Source organism: Arctopsyche grandis, chromosome 6, assembly GCF_051622035.1.
Source record: "Arctopsyche grandis isolate Sample6627 chromosome 6, ASM5162203v2, whole genome shotgun sequence".
NCBI classification, from domain to species: domain Eukaryota; kingdom Metazoa; phylum Arthropoda; class Insecta; order Trichoptera; family Hydropsychidae; genus Arctopsyche; species Arctopsyche grandis.
In genome coordinates this window covers 9295910-9314768 of record NC_135360.1, presented here as the reverse complement: position 1 = coordinate 9314768, position 18859 = coordinate 9295910, and the positions used below count along the sequence as shown (strand labels likewise).

Here is an 18859-nt window from a genome sequence, read left to right as displayed (position 1 = left end):
TGAATTAGTATAAATGTCAGGGGTTCTCAACCGTATCCAATATTTTCTTATTTAAATTAAAAAAAAAAACTTTCTAAGCGTATGAACTCCAGATTACATTGCATTAGTTTATATGGCAGGGCTTCTCAACCGTCTCCAAAATTTTCTTTATTTCAAATGAATAATTTACTTTTTATCGTATACATCGCGGGCGTTATTAAATTAGTTTAAATGACAGGGGTTCTCAACCGTATCCAATATTTACGTATTTAAATTGAAAAAAAAAAAGCTTTCTAAGCGTATGAACTGCAGATTACATTGAATTAGTTTATATGGCAGGGCTTCTCAACCGTCTCCAAAATTTACTTTATTTCAAATGAATAATTTAGTTTTTAGCGTACACATCGCGGGCGTTATTAAATTAGTATAAATGACAGGGGTTCTCAACCGTATCCAATATTTACGTATTTAAATTGAAATAAAAAAAACGTTCTGAGCGTATGAACTGCAGATTACATTGCATTAGTTTATATGGCAGGGCTTCTCAACCGTCTCCAAAATTTACTTTATTTCAAATGAATAATTTACTTTTTATCGTACACATCGCGGGCGTTATTAAATTAGTATAAATGACAGGGGTTCTCAACCGTATCCAATATTTACGTATTTAAATTGAAATAAAAAAACGTTCTGAGCGTATGAACTGCAGATTACATTGCATTAGTTTATATGGCAGGGCTTCTCAACCGTCTCCAAAATTTACTTTATTTCAAATGAATAATTTACTTTTTATCGTACACATCGCGGGCGTTATTAAATTAGTATAAATGACAGGGGTTCTCAACCGTATCCAATATTTACGTATTTAAATTGAAATAAAAAAACGTTCTGAGCGTATGAACTGCAGATTACATTGCATTAGTTTATATGGCAGGGCTTCTCAACCGTCTCCAAAATTTACTTTATTTCAAATGAATAATTTACTTTTTATCGTACACATCGCGGGCGTTATTAAATTAGTATAAATGACAGGGGTTCTCAACCGTATCCAATATTTACGTATTTAAATTGAAAAAAAAAACTTTCTGAGCGTATGAACTGCAGATTACATTGAATTAGTTTATATGGCAGGGCTTCTCAACCGTATCCAATTTTTTCTTATTTAAATTGAAAAAAAAAAGTTTTTATGCGTATTGCAGATGTCAATGAATTAGTTTAAATGTCAGGGGTTCTAAACCGTATCCAATGTTTACTTATTTAAATTTAAAAAATTACTTTTTAAGCGTATGTCATTGAATTAGTTTAACACCCTCACAGAGGTGCAAAGACCTCTGTGAGGGACAGTACATATAAGATAATTATAAATTTTAGAGTTATTTAGAGTTAAGTAATTAAGATGTATTTTTAAAATTAGCTTTATAGCTAAGATAATAAATAAATAAATAAACGTTGAACGCCACGTTTTATTTTGATAAAACAGTTCCCAGCCAGCGGTCACGTGTTCTTCGAGTTTTAACATTGAATGTGACCTTTACGGCGTCTCTAAATCAAATTCACATAATTTTTTTCCAAAATTTTGTTTAAAAATGCAATTATTTTATTTCTTCTGCAAATAAGTCTTCTAGTGTACATTCGCAAGCTATATGTAAAATGAAAGTTTTTTTTAAACTTAATATTTCATTATACAATTATAAGGCAAGAATATCAAATATTAATTTAGATAAATTTAATGTATTATTTTACAGTCAAGTCTCGAATTACGACTATTCGGATTAACGATGGAGAGATTTTACTTAGTGTTTAGCAAAAAAACAAATGTATGAATCGGACATTGTATTGTAGAAAAAAGGAGGTATGTAAAAAAGGCAGACATTAGAAATTTACAGCTAAAATTATTTTTACATACCTCCTTTATGTTTCACATTAATATTGCATCATTTACAACTAACTATTATGCGTAAGGGTTGCATACAAAGTTGCATAATTTTGACATGTAAAAGACAATTAAAATGTAAATGTAAAAAAAATCACGCGCGTTGAATAGAGATGGCAAAACAATAATATATTTTGAAATTAGTTCTATGATTGACAGATGAATTGTCTACACAAATGGACGAAAATATGTAAAAAGACAAATGGGTTATAAAATTTTACTACCCTCATGTTAGAGGCTATTGAATGCATTTTTTTCTTTGCGTAAAACCCTAGGACAATAGGCAAATGGTGGGTTCGAAATCTCTTCAATGTCCTCTTCAACGTCGGTTTGTAGCAATGGAATAATAATTTTTAGCTATTCACAGTTGATAAGCTCGATCACATTTATTATAGAAAAATATACATATATGTATGTAATTAATTTATAATTTATAAAATGTCGTGCATTGAACTATATATAAGAGTCAAGTTTTATTGTTATTGTTAAGAAATATTTTGTTGTTATTGTTTTATTGTTATGGCTAGAAAGTTTAATAATATAACTTTTAAATCAAATCGCCACCCTGGCACTTTGATTGATATAAACATTGTTTTTCGAGTACAATTAAAAAATATTTTGACTAAAATTTCACATAAAATTTTGTATTCCAAATATTGTGAGCAGAATCTCGTTCTAACACTCGAATAGTAATCTGAGCACATTCAAAACTTAAAAGACGTTTAGTGAAATTTATTGGCTTTTTTATCTAAAACCACCCAAAACTTCGAAATAAAACATTCTTTAAATTATTGACCATACACACTTGAGGATACATAAAATGAGGGAACTCAGCTTAAATGAATAGTGATCTCTAAATTCACATGTTAAAAATTGATAGTTTTTTGACATACATGGATTTAGAATTGCTAAAAGGAAATGTTACTGTTGACACACAAACACGGGTTTTGCAAAATCAAAGATGTTGAAGAGGATTAGGCAAAATCAAAGATGTTGAAGAGATTAGTTCAAGTGAGAATATTTATTATTATTTGATTTTTTTTATAAATATTTGAACTACCAATATTAGGATACAACTTATTACTTTATCTATGTACATAGTAACAATAGATGAAGTTTTGTGATCATACGAAAATTCGAACTCGAGATTTTGACTGATTTGAACTCAGAATCGATCGCTGATCACGTATTCATGATCTAGAAAAAATGTGTGTGTGTGTGTGTATTTTGGGGATATTTTTAGCACCGTTAGTCCTATCAAAATGAAACTTAGTATCGGTTAATGAAATTCTTATCGACACGTCGTAATTTTTTTTCAAATTTTTAAGTTGACCGGAAATGGTACCTCCCCTTATAGGTGTCCTCTTTTTTTTAAGTTTTTGAATTCAATTATCTCCCAAACCACTAACTGAATCAGACTGAATTTTTTTTAAATATGATAGAAATAATAATTTTTATAACTTTATATTTTTTAAATATTTCTATCTGAACCGGAAGTAGTACTTTTACTCTAGAGAATCGAGGTTTTTTATGTTTTTCTCAGAAACCTTTTAGTTTATTGAACTGAAATTTCATATCTAAAAGTTTAAGCTTAATACCAAGTTATATATAAAATTTAGTAAGTATTTTTCAACCGGAAGTGGTAGTTTACTCTTGTACGATTTTTCTTCCACTATTTTTTTCGACCCCTTAAACATGTGTTTTCGTCACAAAAAATTCAAGTATAATTCTTGTAGCAATTTGATGAAAAGAAAAAAAAATTATTAAATTTTATAAACCGGAAGTGGGTTTTTTTCTCTTAGAAAGGTTGAAAATGTTGTGCCCACTACTCTGTCCACACCCCTAAACGTATTAAGCTGAAAATTTATATTTCTATCCTTTATGTACTAACTTAGAGCTGGTAGGGTTTTGGTCAGAATTTGTAAACCGGAAGTAGTATTTTTTTTTAAAACAATATTTCATTATTTTATTTTGACCCTTAAAATTATTTTTATTTTCTTGATATTTAATGAGTATAATACTGATAGTGATTTTTAGTAATAAAAAAAATTTGAACAAAATCTGACAACCGGAAGTAGAACTTTTTTTGTTTTGTGCAAGTTTCCATACATTTGCGCTCAATTTGTATCGCTATCATAGTCATCAGTTCAATATCGAATTTTGTTTTGTTACCTTCTTATATTCCTCAAATACATAGATAAAGTCATGGGTTGGTCACACCCGAATTTTTTTTAGTAAAAAAAAAACCGAGGGGGGGGGGTCGTAAAAATTAAACACCGACCTGGTTCTTTTTAATTTAGCACTAACAGCACCCTGAGCTTCAATGAATATAGAAAAAACCTTATCTTGCAATATGCAAACCGTACTTGACCAGTTTACGAAAAATTATTTTATAGGCTTTAAAATTATGGCAAATAAGCTAGAACCACAATATTTATCAAGAAGACTATCTTTCAAGCAATGTATTATAATTTTCAACCATAATTAATTTTGTTTTTAAGGTGATTCCGTAGTCCGGTTTTGTGTTACATCGGCATTTTAGGATGGACTGTACATATGTTAATAGATAATTAATATATCAATAATTTATATGAATATTAAAACATGGAAATGTCTACTGTCTTCTTTTTATTATATACTGATAATGATGAATTTTTAAATAATTACATTTATTATTTATTACGTATTCACTCCTTTGTAAATCAAATTCAACTTTTTGCTAATCAAATTCACACGTTGAGAAAAAAAATGCATGGTTAAAATAAAATGATTGTAAATCGAATTTTATTTTTCAGCTCAAAATAACCTATTGTCTTCGAAGTATTGAAGCGCATATGCTTCGACCAAATCTTTTTCTAGGAATCTTAACATTTTTTATGTAGTTAGGGTTGGTTAAATGATTTTCCCAATGTAATTAACCTCAAAATACATGAGGAAATCATCGACCTTCTGTTGGATTTCTCGTTCTTGTGCCAATAGCCATGGGTTGAGAATTTGGAGGAGTTCCTCCCAGCTTTCGACTACATTTTCTGGAGGAACAAATGCTAATGCCAATACCATTTTAAATTTAATTGCATTTTCCTGATTATCGTAAAATTCAGATAATCCCAATTCCTGGATTTTTCTGTAGGTACTTTGGGACAGATGGAAAAAGCAACCCGTTACTTGCGCATTTGGCCATATGTCAGACGTGAACCTCGTGTAGCTTCCATAGACATATGGAATGTTCGAGACCGAATATTACATAATTATGGAAAAACGGACAACGAAGTGGAAGGCTTCCATATGAAAGTTGGCTATACAATTGGAGCCCAATTTCCAAACCTGTGGAAGTTCTTGAAAGCCCTTCAAGGTCTCCAAGCCAAAACCGAGAAGTTAGTACAAGAACTAAACTCCGGAGTTACTCTCGAAACTGTGTTTACCGAAACACTCTGTTCTGGCAATTTTTCGCATGGACACCTTCTTCGCTTTCAAATACGCAGCAATCAAAGTTTTTTTTCGGCGGAAATATCCCTGCAGCGACCAATTTCTGAAGAATCGATATTGTTAATTTAAAAATTCAAAATTAAATATTAAATCCATCAATTTTATAAAATAAAAACTATTAAACCCATAATTACCCTTAGAACAATCATACAGCAAAAGGTCTCAGCTGAGCATGATCTTTTCAATGTTTGAAAGCATTTGACGCACAATGAACAAAGGCGTACCCTTAGCAGGTATATTACGGGTTTTTTGTACCTAAGTCTGTTTTATTTTGCATACATACAAGATAACTGTATTTTGTACATGGTTAAAGAGAATTACGTTTTTTTACCAATATACAGAAGAAATAACTAAGATAAATTTACAAATAACGAAGTAATGATTAGAACAAACACGTATGTCGCAAAATTCACAAGCGTTCCGTTTTATGCTGCTGGTGGTGTATATATATATATATATATATATATATATATATATATATATATATATATATATATATATACATATAATTCAATGACATCTGCAATACGATTAAAAAGTTTTTTTTTCAATTTAAATACGTAAATATTGGATACGGTTGAGAACCCCTGTCATTTATACTAATTTAATAACGCCCGCGATGTGTACGATAAAAACTAAATTATTCATTTGAAATAAAGTAAATTTTGGAGACGGTTGAGAAGCCCTGCCATATAAACTAATGCAATATAATCTGCAGTTCATATGCTTAGAAAGTTTTTTTTTTTTCAATTTAAATACGTAAATATTGGATACGGTTGAGAACCCCTGTCATTCATACTAATTTAATAACGCCCGCGATGTGTACGATAAAAAGTAAATTATTCATTTGAAATAAAGAAAATTTTGGAGACGGTTGAGAAGCCCTGCCATATAAACTAATTCAATGTAATCTGCAGTTCATACGCTTAAAAAGTTTTTTTTTTCAATTTTAATACGTAAATATTGGATACGGTTGAGAACCCCTGTCATTTATACTAATTTAATAACGCCCGCGATGTGTACGATAAAAAATAAATTATTCATTTGAAATAAAGTAAATTTTGGAGACGGTTGATAAGCCGTGCCATATAAACTAATGCAATGTAATCTGGAGTTCATACGCTTAGAAAGTTTTTTTTTTCAATTTAAATAAGAAAATATTGGATACGGTTGAGAACCCCTGACATTTATACTAATTTAATAACGCCCGCGATGTGTACGATGAAAAGTAGATTATTCATTTGAAATAAAGAAAATTTTGGAGACGGTTGAGAAGCCCTGCCATATAAACTAATGCAATGTAATCTGCAGTTCATACGCTCGGAAAGTTTTTTTTTTCAATTTAAATACGTAAATATTGGATACGGTTGAACATTTTGAACATTTTTGAACATTTTGTCACTTGAACATTTTTTCCGTTTACATTTTGTCGCGGGTACATTTTGTCGCGGGTACATTTTGTCAGTGCACTAATTTTCGGGTACATTTTGTCGTTGAACATTTTGGACTTGCACCAATTGTCGTGTAACCCTTTGGAAAGGCTCAAATCCTGGGAACGACTTTTAGCACTATACAAGTGTGTTAATATATCAAGGTTATTTATGTAGCTTAGTATTGTTACGTACACCGCCGAGTAAGTGCAATCGGATTAGGCCGAGTAGCATCCCAGAGACTGTGTGACCGTTATAATTGGTTTCAAGGATTATCTCTAGACTTAGTGCATGTTAGCTAAACAATGGCCACCGAATTGGCCGCTACTGGTCCTTTCTCAGAAGTGACCGATACCGTGGGACTGAGTGTCGTGGGAATATATATCCGAGTACATGACCATAACAATAGGTAAACAAACTGGACGTCGAAGATGCCCTGAGAGACCTATCCGTTATAAGGCGGTACTTAGGCGATATCAAGACATTCTGGACGGAGCACTGCCGGTGCGTGTATCTCCTTAATCACCAATAAATGCTGTGAAACGACTTTGGCCTTTTACTTGGATCCTCCACCCACCCCTACGCAACAGTATTATACACGTGTTTTGGGAGAGCTTGGAGCTTGGGAGTTAAAATACCGCAAAAGAAAAAACACCGAGCAACGCTGGGCAAATGTGATTTTTCATTATTATTTTTAGTGGTTAGAAAAACGTTTTAGCACTGGAGAAATACATATGTTTTTGAAGCAGCTGGAGCCTGGCTTTCCGTCTACGCTGTCTAATTTATTGAAAATTAAATTAATTTTAACCTTGGATGAAACTATAGTATCTTTTCGTCAAAAAACGTCGAAGAATGGATAAGAAAGCAATTAGTATGAAAATAATTGTTTATCAATTTTAATCACATAATACAGTGTCAAAAGTCAATTTAGTTTATTTTGGCAAACAAAATTTATTTTTTCCATGTTTTACAATAAGTTGAGCAGTCGCCACCCAAATTTCACCTATAAAATAAATCAAATCAATGGAAAATGTATGCAGTAATTTAAAAATATGAATAAGGATCATAAGAAAATTTACGTAATTGTGTGGGTACAATATTTATTTATAAACCCGATGTTTTCCTATAGCAAGCCGACCAAATTTAGTATTTGACAGTTGATCGAATGTGAATTGACCCAGAGCGTACGTTTCATCTTTTTATTTGAATATTATAAACAAGTATAATATAAAGTTATAACGGGGTGTAGCTTTTCACATACACAAGCTGGTAAAAATGAGCTCGTTTCAATATTTTTTCTGAGGCTTTTACTGTATTTATTTATTAATTTATGCATGTAAAATATAGCTTTATATACAAATAATAATATATTCATAGACATGTACAAATCATGTGAGATTTTTTTATATGAAATTACCCTGTTGATACGATAAGGGGAATAAAAAAAATAAACTTAACACTAAGTTGGTGTTAAATTAAAAAAAACTTTCAAAAATTAGAAGAAATCACGATTTTCACATACTTAAAGTATTGCAATTTTTTTTTTAGAATTTTTTAATTATTATTTAAGAGGGCTGGACACTAGCGCCTTGTCAATACAAACTAATTAGACTTCTCCCTTCCTCAATTATGGCACTAGAGAAATTATTTTTAATTTCAGAAATTATCAGTTAGAATCTTCCAGCAATATATTGAAGCTGAAAAAGTGTAAACAAAAGTTTGCGATGTTACAATATATACATATAATATATTAAAAAATTAAGGGGGAGCGCTGACAACTAATATGCCTAGGACCACCATATACATACTCTCGGGTCGGGCTTGCTTAGAGCTATCAGAAATTTATCAATATTACCTTAATTTATACATAATCTCATCTGGCAGCGTATTATTAGTAACAAAACGTATTATTAGTAACAAAAACAAAACTAAAAATATTATTTACCTATTTAGATACAATAAAAAATACATAAAGCTCTGTTTACATCTGACGAGCACTTAGCCGAGTAAGCGTCCGTTTTTATCGACCAGTTCTTTCAGCGGAGTACTGGCTTTGTGTAAGATTAGACGAGTACTCGGTTGAGTTGACCGAAAAAAAAGGACATAGAAAGAAAAAAGTTAAAATAAATGCGAAATACTTAAGCAATGTTGGCAAGTGTTAAATATTATTATAGTATAAGTATGAGAAGCACTGATATACAAAGTGTCTATGTATAACATTGTTTGATTGTTTTACATCATTTGTAGTTGATTGTTTAACATCAAGCGGTAAACCAGTCAATATCACCATGAAAAAAATATCTGAAGGTAAATAATTATATCAATAGAGGCAATAGATCCTCCCGGATTTTAGAATTTACACAATTAAAAAGGCATGGTAAATGAGATTCAAATATTTCATCATCTAAAAGTGCATGGAATGCCATTTTCTTCGATTTCACATTTGTTTCGGTCTAATGCTTACAAATTTGGCAGATCATTTCCAGGGTTATGATTGCGATTTCTTGGCATACAGATGACCTTAACTTTTAGATATCCCCACAGAAAATTGTGTATAACTAAGAGCATTTTCAAGTACTACTTTAAGATTTTATAGTTTTCAATAGCATTTACTGTAGCTTTATAACATAATATAATTATAATTATATACTAACACACTATTTTTTTCAGCTTATATATGTTTCTTTATGGTGGTGTCGGTTGTATCAACACCAACCAAAAATATACAAACAACCAACACAATAAATCGATTTTCATTGGAATTCTATAAAGTATTTATTTGCTCTTATAAAATAAATTTATGCACAACTTATGCCATACTTTTATTTAATTACATTTTTATTTCTATGTAGGAGGCTGCAAATAAAAATGCTGGAAAGAACTTAATAATGTCGCCACTTTCAGCTGAAGTACTCCTTGGACTTCTGTCTACAAGTGCCCGTGGTGACACCCAAAAGGAAATAAGCGATTCTCTACATTTTCCGGATCCAGAAATAGTTAACGAAATTTTACAAATAACAACAAATAATTTTCTGGTTGAATGATTGTTAATATTTGTTCTTCCTTTTCAGATAAAATCTACTTTCCAATCTACAATGGGAAAGCTAAGCAATATTCAAGGAGTAGTTTTAAACATTGCTAATAAAGTATATGTGAAAGACGGCGAAGCCTTCAAACTAAATCCTGTGTTTAAATCCGTTGCTGTAGATCAATTTTCTTCTGATGTTGAAAATATCGATTTTTCAAAAGCCACTCGAGCGGCTAATACAATCAATGAATGGGTAAATTTTGCATTATTTAATGCCCAACCTATGGAGATATATTTTTTAGCTATTGTGTTATAGTATATTATTATTAATTGTTGAAAGGTTGAGAGTAAGACTAATAATAAAATAAAGGATTTTGTATCACCAGACATATTTGATGAGAACACTCGCGTTATGCTAATTAACGCAATTTATTTCCAGGTATTAAAAAGCAAATTAATATTTACAGGTTATGTACATTTAATTTATTTTTAAAATCAATTTTCTTAATGAGGAAGAATTTATTAGCTAAATTGTATCTTCTGTATGTGGACTATATTTTGATTACTTTCAGGGTAATTGGAAAAAACCATTCAATAAAGACTCGGTACATAAAAGCAAATTTACAAAAAATAAAATTGACAATGTTGACGTTGACATGATGTATCAAACCGACGATTTCCCTTACGCCAATCTACCAGAATGGGACTCTGAAGTAATTACTATTTTGTAAATTCGATTTGATACATAAATATGTATATACTTGAATGCGTGGATGCAAATGTGCATATTGTATTATAATTATATTTATTTCCTGTTTTCTGATATTATGTAGATTTTGTCATTGCCTTATAAAAATAACGACACATATTTAGTCATAATTTTACCCAAAAAAGTTGATGGACTCGCAGCCTTAGAAGAAAAAATTTATAATGCCAACATGGTTGATGTTTTAAATAAAATGAGAGAAAGCGAAGTCCATGTTGCCATTCCAAAATTCAAGATTGAATCGACCATTGATCTAAAACACGTTTTACCAGAAGTGTGTGCCGTAATCAATTGATTTCATTATTTATTATTAATTGTATATATGTAATTCAGTTTTTTTTTATTTTAGCTTGGAATAAAATTGATTTTCAACGAACAAAAGGCGGATTTACACAATTTATTGAAAAGCCACGAACAAGTTTCCGTATCAGATGCTAACCAAAAGGCTTTCATTGAAGTGAATGAGCATGGAACTGAAGCTGGTGTTGTTACTGGTATTTTTAATAAAAGCATCAGTTTAAAAAAAAAAAAAAAGTGATACAACAAAAATCATATTTTTATTTCAGAATTTAAAATTCAATTAATTTCACTTCGAATTGATGAAGTATTCTTCACGGCTGATCATCCATTCTTCTATATGTTGATGAACAAAGATGATATAATTTTCTGTGGAAAATATATTGGAGCTTAAATTATGTATATTATTGAAATTGTTGAATTATATTATTGAAATTACTGAAATATATTGAAATTATATTATATATATCTTAATCTATATTTTTTATTTTAGTTGTATATATGTAATTTATATAATGAAATAATATTATTTATATTTAATATGTTTTTATATGCTACTAGCTGAACCCAGTATGCGTTGCAATACCACAGTAACGTTTCCGTTCCCGTTGCGCTCCCGTTTCCGTTCTCGTTCCCGTTTCTGTTTCCGTTCCCATTCAAATGCAGGAAGCGAACACATTTGAAATTATTCCATTGTTCGTTTTTTTTACCCTAAAAATATTTGAAATTATTGCGTTGCAATGCCACTCATTGCCATTTTCCCCGTTTCCTTTTCCGTTTTTGGGCGATTTTTTTATAGTAAGCTTCCCGGACATGCATACCTACAACAAATCCTGAAAGTTTCACCGTAATCGTCGAGTTATTTAGCAGCCTATACGGTACAGATAGACAAACTGACATTCATTTTTATATATTGTATACATATGTATGTAGATAAAATATTTCCATTTTCCAATGTAAAAGCGCTAATTTTTTATACACGCAGATTTTTATATTACTACTTCATTTTTGTTTGGTCTAGTAAATATTTATATTATACAAAATGAGACTTTTAATGTATGATATAATTTAATTTCTGGTATAATTATTAAATTATAACTAATAATTAACGTGTAAATTAATTTATAATTATATATTCAAACATATCTACATGTATGTATATGTAACGCCGAATCCGTGAAATTGTCTATTATACGCATTCGGCAAGAGAATTGCCGAATGCGTGAAAAATGCAAGCACGTCGCCCAGGTCACGCATAGTTAAACTTTGGAAATCCACCAAGTATTTGTCCTCTTTAGTTAAAGACTGATACTGTAAAAGGCCACATAGCTTGGGAGCTCTTCTTTCTCCGTGGACCTCACACACTGTTCAATAAACATTTTCACAATAACAATCAGTATATTTGCAGTGTTCTGGAATTTTGTTTTAGGTTTTCTTTTCCCCTTTATACCCACAAGCTATATGCATTTCAATTATAATTGATGGTACATTATTTCTAGTGGCCATTGTTTTTTTTATCATTAATTCTTTACACTTTAACTACTCCTGTGAAATGCACCAAATTTAAAGTATTTATTTAATGTTAAAGTACTGCCTATATCTGTCTAAAAGATTTTGCCGAATGCGTGAACTGGACGACGGATTTTTGACGCATTCGGCAATTCTCTTGCCGAATGCGTGTAATAGACAATTTCATGGATTCGTTGTAACATATATGTAAATACAAGTAAAATGCATACATATATCTGTACTATGCATTTTGAAATGGAGAACCAAGGAAGTGTTATAATATTTTAATATTAAATTATTGTATTTTCTTACATAGATCTGGAGAAAAGATGAAAGTAGGACTCGTACTAAAACTAAGGATTTTGTATATGCAACATATAAAATCACTCTATTGTAGGTATTGAAAACAAATGACTAATAAATTTAAATAATAACCAGTTTTTTTTGTCACATACGTATTTTGGTTTTTTTTCATATATATATTTATGTACATATGTATATCTGTAGATAATTGTAATCTGAGGTTGATTTGTGGATAAACAAGTTTCTCATCAATGTTATAGGGTTTGTTTTTAAATTTAGGATTAACCAAGTTGTTAGTACCGGCCAAGCACTATGGTTCTTCCCCTACATGGAAATAAGATATTGAATTCTAAATAACTAATGGTTTTACCCAGCTCCGCTCGGTATTTGTAATATAAACCGCTTAAACATGTCTAATCTAATAGTAAACATTGTATTAAATTTATTTGAACAGTATTATTTTATTGAAATTTATTTGAATATTCATTGTTTTTTTATTAAATTTTACGTCACGGATTCTACCACCCATCTTACATACATACATACATTAAGCCTTACATACTAGGGCTTCCAATCCAAGTTCTCGAAACAAGAACGCTTTCGCCAACATGGTAGTACTTTTTGCGCGAAACATCAAAATAGTTTGTATAATGCTATTGAACGCTTTTGAAATATGAAAATATGGAATTGAACATTTTTTTTTCTTATACATTTGATTTGATCCCGGGATCGAAAATTCCCAGCACCGCAATCCCGAAGCGGAAATAACCTTCCGGGATTGGAAGGTTATTTCAGCTCCGTATTTATATTTCAGCTCCGTATTTATATTTCAGCTCAGTATTTATACATACATACAAAGTTTCTTACGAAATTATATATTAGATTTCGAATAAGTTTTGAAGAAACTTTAAGTATCTTTGTGTTAAATAATTTGTTTTTACTTTTTAATTGGGATTGGAATTATAAAATATATTGGAATAAGATTTGAGTAACAAAATTTGTTTATCAATTTTAATCACTTTATGTTCAGTGTCAAAAGTCAAAATTGTGTATTTTGGTAGACAATATTAAGTCTTACTTCGTCTCCAAGCAATAATTTAATTCTATTCAATTCATACAAATATGAGAATCACCAATTCAATATACAATTTCGAAAGATACTTTGTTTGTAACATTGGTTGGTTGGTTGATTATTGGTTGGTTGGGTGGAAATAGAGGTTGTGATCGAGAAATCTCGTCTCAAGATTTCTCGAGAATTCTCGAGAAATTTTGATTCTCGTTTCTTGAGAATATTTTATTGTAAAATTTCGAGATTCTCATTTCTCGAGAATATTTTATTACGAAAATTCGAGATTCTCGTATCTCGAGAAATCATTTATTAGAATCTCGCAATTATCGAGAATATTCTTAATTTATCACTACATGTATTTACTCAATAAACTGACTGATTTGTATACTTGTTAACTTGTAAATAATTTTATGAAGTATTGCAATATGTATAGATGGTCAGTATTTTAATTATTTGTCCGGTAAGTTATTATTCGGTCCAACCTAACCTAACCATTAACGAAATATAAGACTTCGAGATTGTAAGATTTACACAAAACTCGCTAACCTCATCAAACCTAACCCAACCTAACCTAATCATCACCGAAATCAAAGAATTCGAGATTGTAAGTTATTCACAAAACTCGCTTACCGCACCAAACTTAACCCAACCTAACCTAACCAACACCGCAATCAAAGAAATCGACATTCTAAAAATATACACAAAACGTGCTAACCTCTCCAAACCTAACCCAATCTAACTTCACCAACACCGAAATCAAAGAATTTGACATTGCAAAAATATACACAAAACGTGCTTACCTCACCAAACCTTACCCAACCTAACCTAACCATCACCGAAATCAAAGAACTCGAGATTGTAAGTTATTCACAAAACTCGCTAACCTCACCAAACCTAACCCAACCTAACCTAACCAACACCAAAATCAAAGAATTCGACATTGCAAAAATATACACAAAACGTGCTTACCTCACCAAACCTAACCCAACCTAACCTAACCAACACCGAAATCAAAGAATTCGACATTGCAAAAATATACACAAAACGTGCTTACCTCACCAAACCTAACCCAACCTAACCTAACCATCACCGAAATCAAAGAATTCGACATTGCAAAAATATACAAAAAACGTGCTTACCTCACCAAACCTAACCCAACCTAACCTAAACATCACCGAAATCAAAGAATTCGAGATTGTAAGTTATTCACAAAACTCGCTAACCTCACCAAACCTAACCCAACCTAACCTAACCAACACCAAAATCAAAGAATTCGACATTGCAAAAATATACACAAAACGTGCTTACCTCACCAAACCTAACCCAACCTAACCTAACCAACACCGAAATCAAAGAATTCGACATTGCAAAAATATACACAAAACGTGCTTACCTCACCAAACCTAACCCAACATAACCTAACCATCACCGAAATCAAAGAATTCGACATTGCAAAAATATACAAAAAACGTGCTTACCTCACCAAACCTAACCCAACCTAACCTAAACATCACCGAAATCAAAGAATTCGAGATTGTAAGTTATTCACAAAACTCGCTAACCTCACCAAACCTAACCCAACCTAACCTAACCAACACCAAAATCAAAGAATTTGACATTGCAAAAATATACACAAAACGTGCTTACCTCACCAAACCTAACCCAACCTAACCTAACCATCACCGAAATCAAAGAATTCGAGATTGTAAGTTATTCACAAAACTCGCTTACCTCTCCAAACCTAACCCAATCTAACCTCACCAACACCGAAATCAAAGAATTCGACATTGCAAAAATATACACAAAATGTGCTTACCTCACCAAACCTAACCCAACCTAACCTAACCATCACCGAAATCAAAGAATTCAACATTGCAAAAATATACACAAAATGTGCTTACCTCCCCAAACCTAACCCAACCTAACCTAACCATCACCAAAATCAAAGAATTCGAGATTGCAAAAATATACACAAAACGTGCTAACCTCACCGAACCTAACCCAACCTAAACTAACCATCACAGAAATCAAAGAATTCGAGATTGTAAGTTATTCACAAAACTCGCTAACCTCACCAAACCTGACCCAACCTAACCTAACCAACACCAAAATCAAAGAAATCGACATTCCAAAAATATACACAAAACGTGCTAACCTCACCAAACCTAACCCAACCTAACCTGACCATCACCAAAATCAAAGAATTTGACATTGCAAAAATATACACAAAACGTGCTTACCTCACCAAACCTAACCCAACCTAACCTAACCATCACCGAAATCAAAGAATTCGGGATTGTAAGATTAACACAAAACTCGCTAAGCTCACCAAACTAAACCCACCTAACCTTACCATCACCGAAATCAAATAATTCGAGATTGAAGATAAGACACAAAACTTGCTTACCTCACGAAACCTAACCCAACATAACCTAACCATGACCGAAATCAAAGAATTCGACATTGCAAAAATATGCACAAAACGTGCCAACCTCACCAAACCTAACCAACACCAAAATCAAAGAATTCAACATTGCAAAAATATACACAAAACGTGCTAACCGCACCAAACCTTATCCAACCTAACCTAACCATCACCGGAATCAAAGAATTCGAGATTGTAAGTTATTCACAATACTCGCTAACCTCACCAAACCTAACCCAACCTATCCTAACCATCACCGAAATCAAAGAATTCGAGATTGTAAGTTATTCACAAAACTCGCTAACCTCACCAAACCTAACCCAACCTAACCTTACCAACACGGAGATCAAAGAAATCGACATTCCAAAAATATACACAAAACGAGCTAACCTCACCAAACCTAACCCAATCTAACCTAACCAACACCGAAATCAAAGAATTCGACATTGCAAAAAAATACACAAAACGTGCTAACCTCACCAAACCTAACCCAATTTAACCTAACCATCACCGAAATCAAACAATTCGAGATTGTTAGTTATTCACAAATCTCGCTAATCACAGCAAACATAACCCAACCTAGCCTAACCAACACCGAAATCAAAGAATTCGACATTGTAAAAATATACACAAAACGCGCTTCCCTCACCAAACCTAACCAACACCGAAATCAAAGAATTCAACATTGCAAAAATATTCACAAAACGTGCTAAGCTCACCAAACCAAACCCAACCTAACCTAACCATCACCGAAATAAAACAATTCGAGATTGTTAGTTATTCACAAATCTCGCTAACCACAGCAAACATAACCCAACCTAGCCTAACCAACACCGAAATCAAAGAATTCGACATTGTAAAAATATACACAAAACGCGCTTCTCTCACCAAACCTAACCAACACCGAAATCAAAGAATTCAACATTGCAAAAATATACACAAAACGTGCTAAGCCCACCAAACCAAACCGAACCTAACCTTACCATCACCGAAATCAAAGAATTCAACATTGCAAAAATATATACAAATCGTGCTCAGCTCACCAAACGTAACCTAACCTAACCTAACCAACAACGAAATCAAAGAATTCGAGATTGTAAGTAATTCACAAAACTCGCTTACCTCACCAAATCTAACCCAACCTTACCTAACCCACACCGAAATCAAAGAATTCGACATTGCAAAAATATACACAAAACGTGCTAACCTCACTAAACCTAACCTAACCTAACCTTACCATCACCGAAAACAAAGAATTCCAGATTGTAAGTTATTCACAAAACTCGCTCACCTCACCAAACCTAACCCAACCTAACCTAACCTACACCGAAATCATAGAATTCAACATTACAAGAATATAAACAAAACGTGCTACCCTCACCAAACCCAACCCAACCTAACCTAACCATCACCAAAATCAGAGAATTCGAGATTGTAAGTTATTCACAAAACTCGCTAACCTCACCAAACCTAACCCAACCTAGCCTAACCAACACCGAAATCAAAGAATTCGACATTGTAAAAATATACACAAAACGCGCTTCCCTCACCAAACCTAACCAACACCGAAATCAAAGAATTCGACATTGCAAAAATATGCACAAAACTTGCCAACCTCACCAAACCTAACCAACACCAAAATCAAAGAATTCAACATTGCAAAAATAAACACAAAACGTGCTAACCGCACCAAACCTGATCCAACCTAACCTAACCATCACCGGAATCAAAGAATTCGAGATTTTAAGTTATTCACAAAACTCGCTAACCTCACCAAATCTCACCCAACCTAACCTAACCATCACCGAAATCAAAGAATTCGAGATTGTAAGTTATTCACAAAACTCGCTAACCTCACCAAACCTAACCCAACCTAACCTTACCAACACGGAGATCAAAGAAATCGACATTCCAAAAATATACACAAAACGAGCTAACCTCACCAAACCTAACCCAATCTAACCTAACCAACACCGAAATCAAAGAATTCGACATTGCAAAAAAATACACAAAACGTGCTAACCTCACCAAACCTAACCCAATCTAACCTAACCATCACCGAAATCAAAGAATTCCAGATTGTAAGTTATTCACAAAACTCGCTCACCTCACCAAACCTAACCCAACCTAACCTAACCAAACCGAAATCATAGAATTCAACATTGCAAGAATATAAACAAAACGTGCTAACCTCAACAAACCTAACCCAACCTAACCTAACCATCACCGAAATCAAAGAATTCGAGATTGAAAGTTATTCACAAAACTCGCTTACCTTATCAAACCTAACCCAACCTAACGTAACCATCACCGAAATCAAATAATTCGACATTGCAAAAATATACACAAAACGTACTAAGCTCACCAAACCTAACCCAACCTAACCTAACCATCACCGAAATCTAAGAATTCGAGATTGTAAGATTTACACAAAACTCGCTTACCTCATCAAAACAGACTCAACTTTACTTTACCATCACCGAAATCAAATAATTCGAGATTGTTAGCTATTCACAAATCTCGCTAACCACACCAAACCTAATCCATCCTAGCCTAACCAACACCGAAATCAAAGAATTCGACATTGCAAGAATATACACAAAACGTGCTTACTTCACGACACCTTACCCAACC

At 32.2% G+C, this 18859-nt stretch overlaps 1 protein-coding gene across 1 annotated transcript; it reads left to right on the top strand.

The window, feature by feature from the left end:
- The first annotated feature begins 9030 nt into the window (after positions 1-9030).
- On the top strand, positions 9031-11391 carry LOC143913672 (antichymotrypsin-2-like). Its single transcript, XM_077433630.1, has 9 exons — positions 9031-9135; positions 9499-9599; positions 9681-9824; positions 9900-10109; positions 10197-10295; positions 10429-10569; positions 10690-10896; positions 10972-11116; positions 11189-11391. Exons 1-9 carry the CDS (start codon positions 9117-9119, stop codon positions 11311-11313), a joined length of 1191 nt encoding a protein of 396 aa, XP_077289756.1. The 5' UTR covers positions 9031-9116; the 3' UTR covers positions 11314-11391.
- Positions 11392-18859: the final 7468 nt, after the last annotated feature.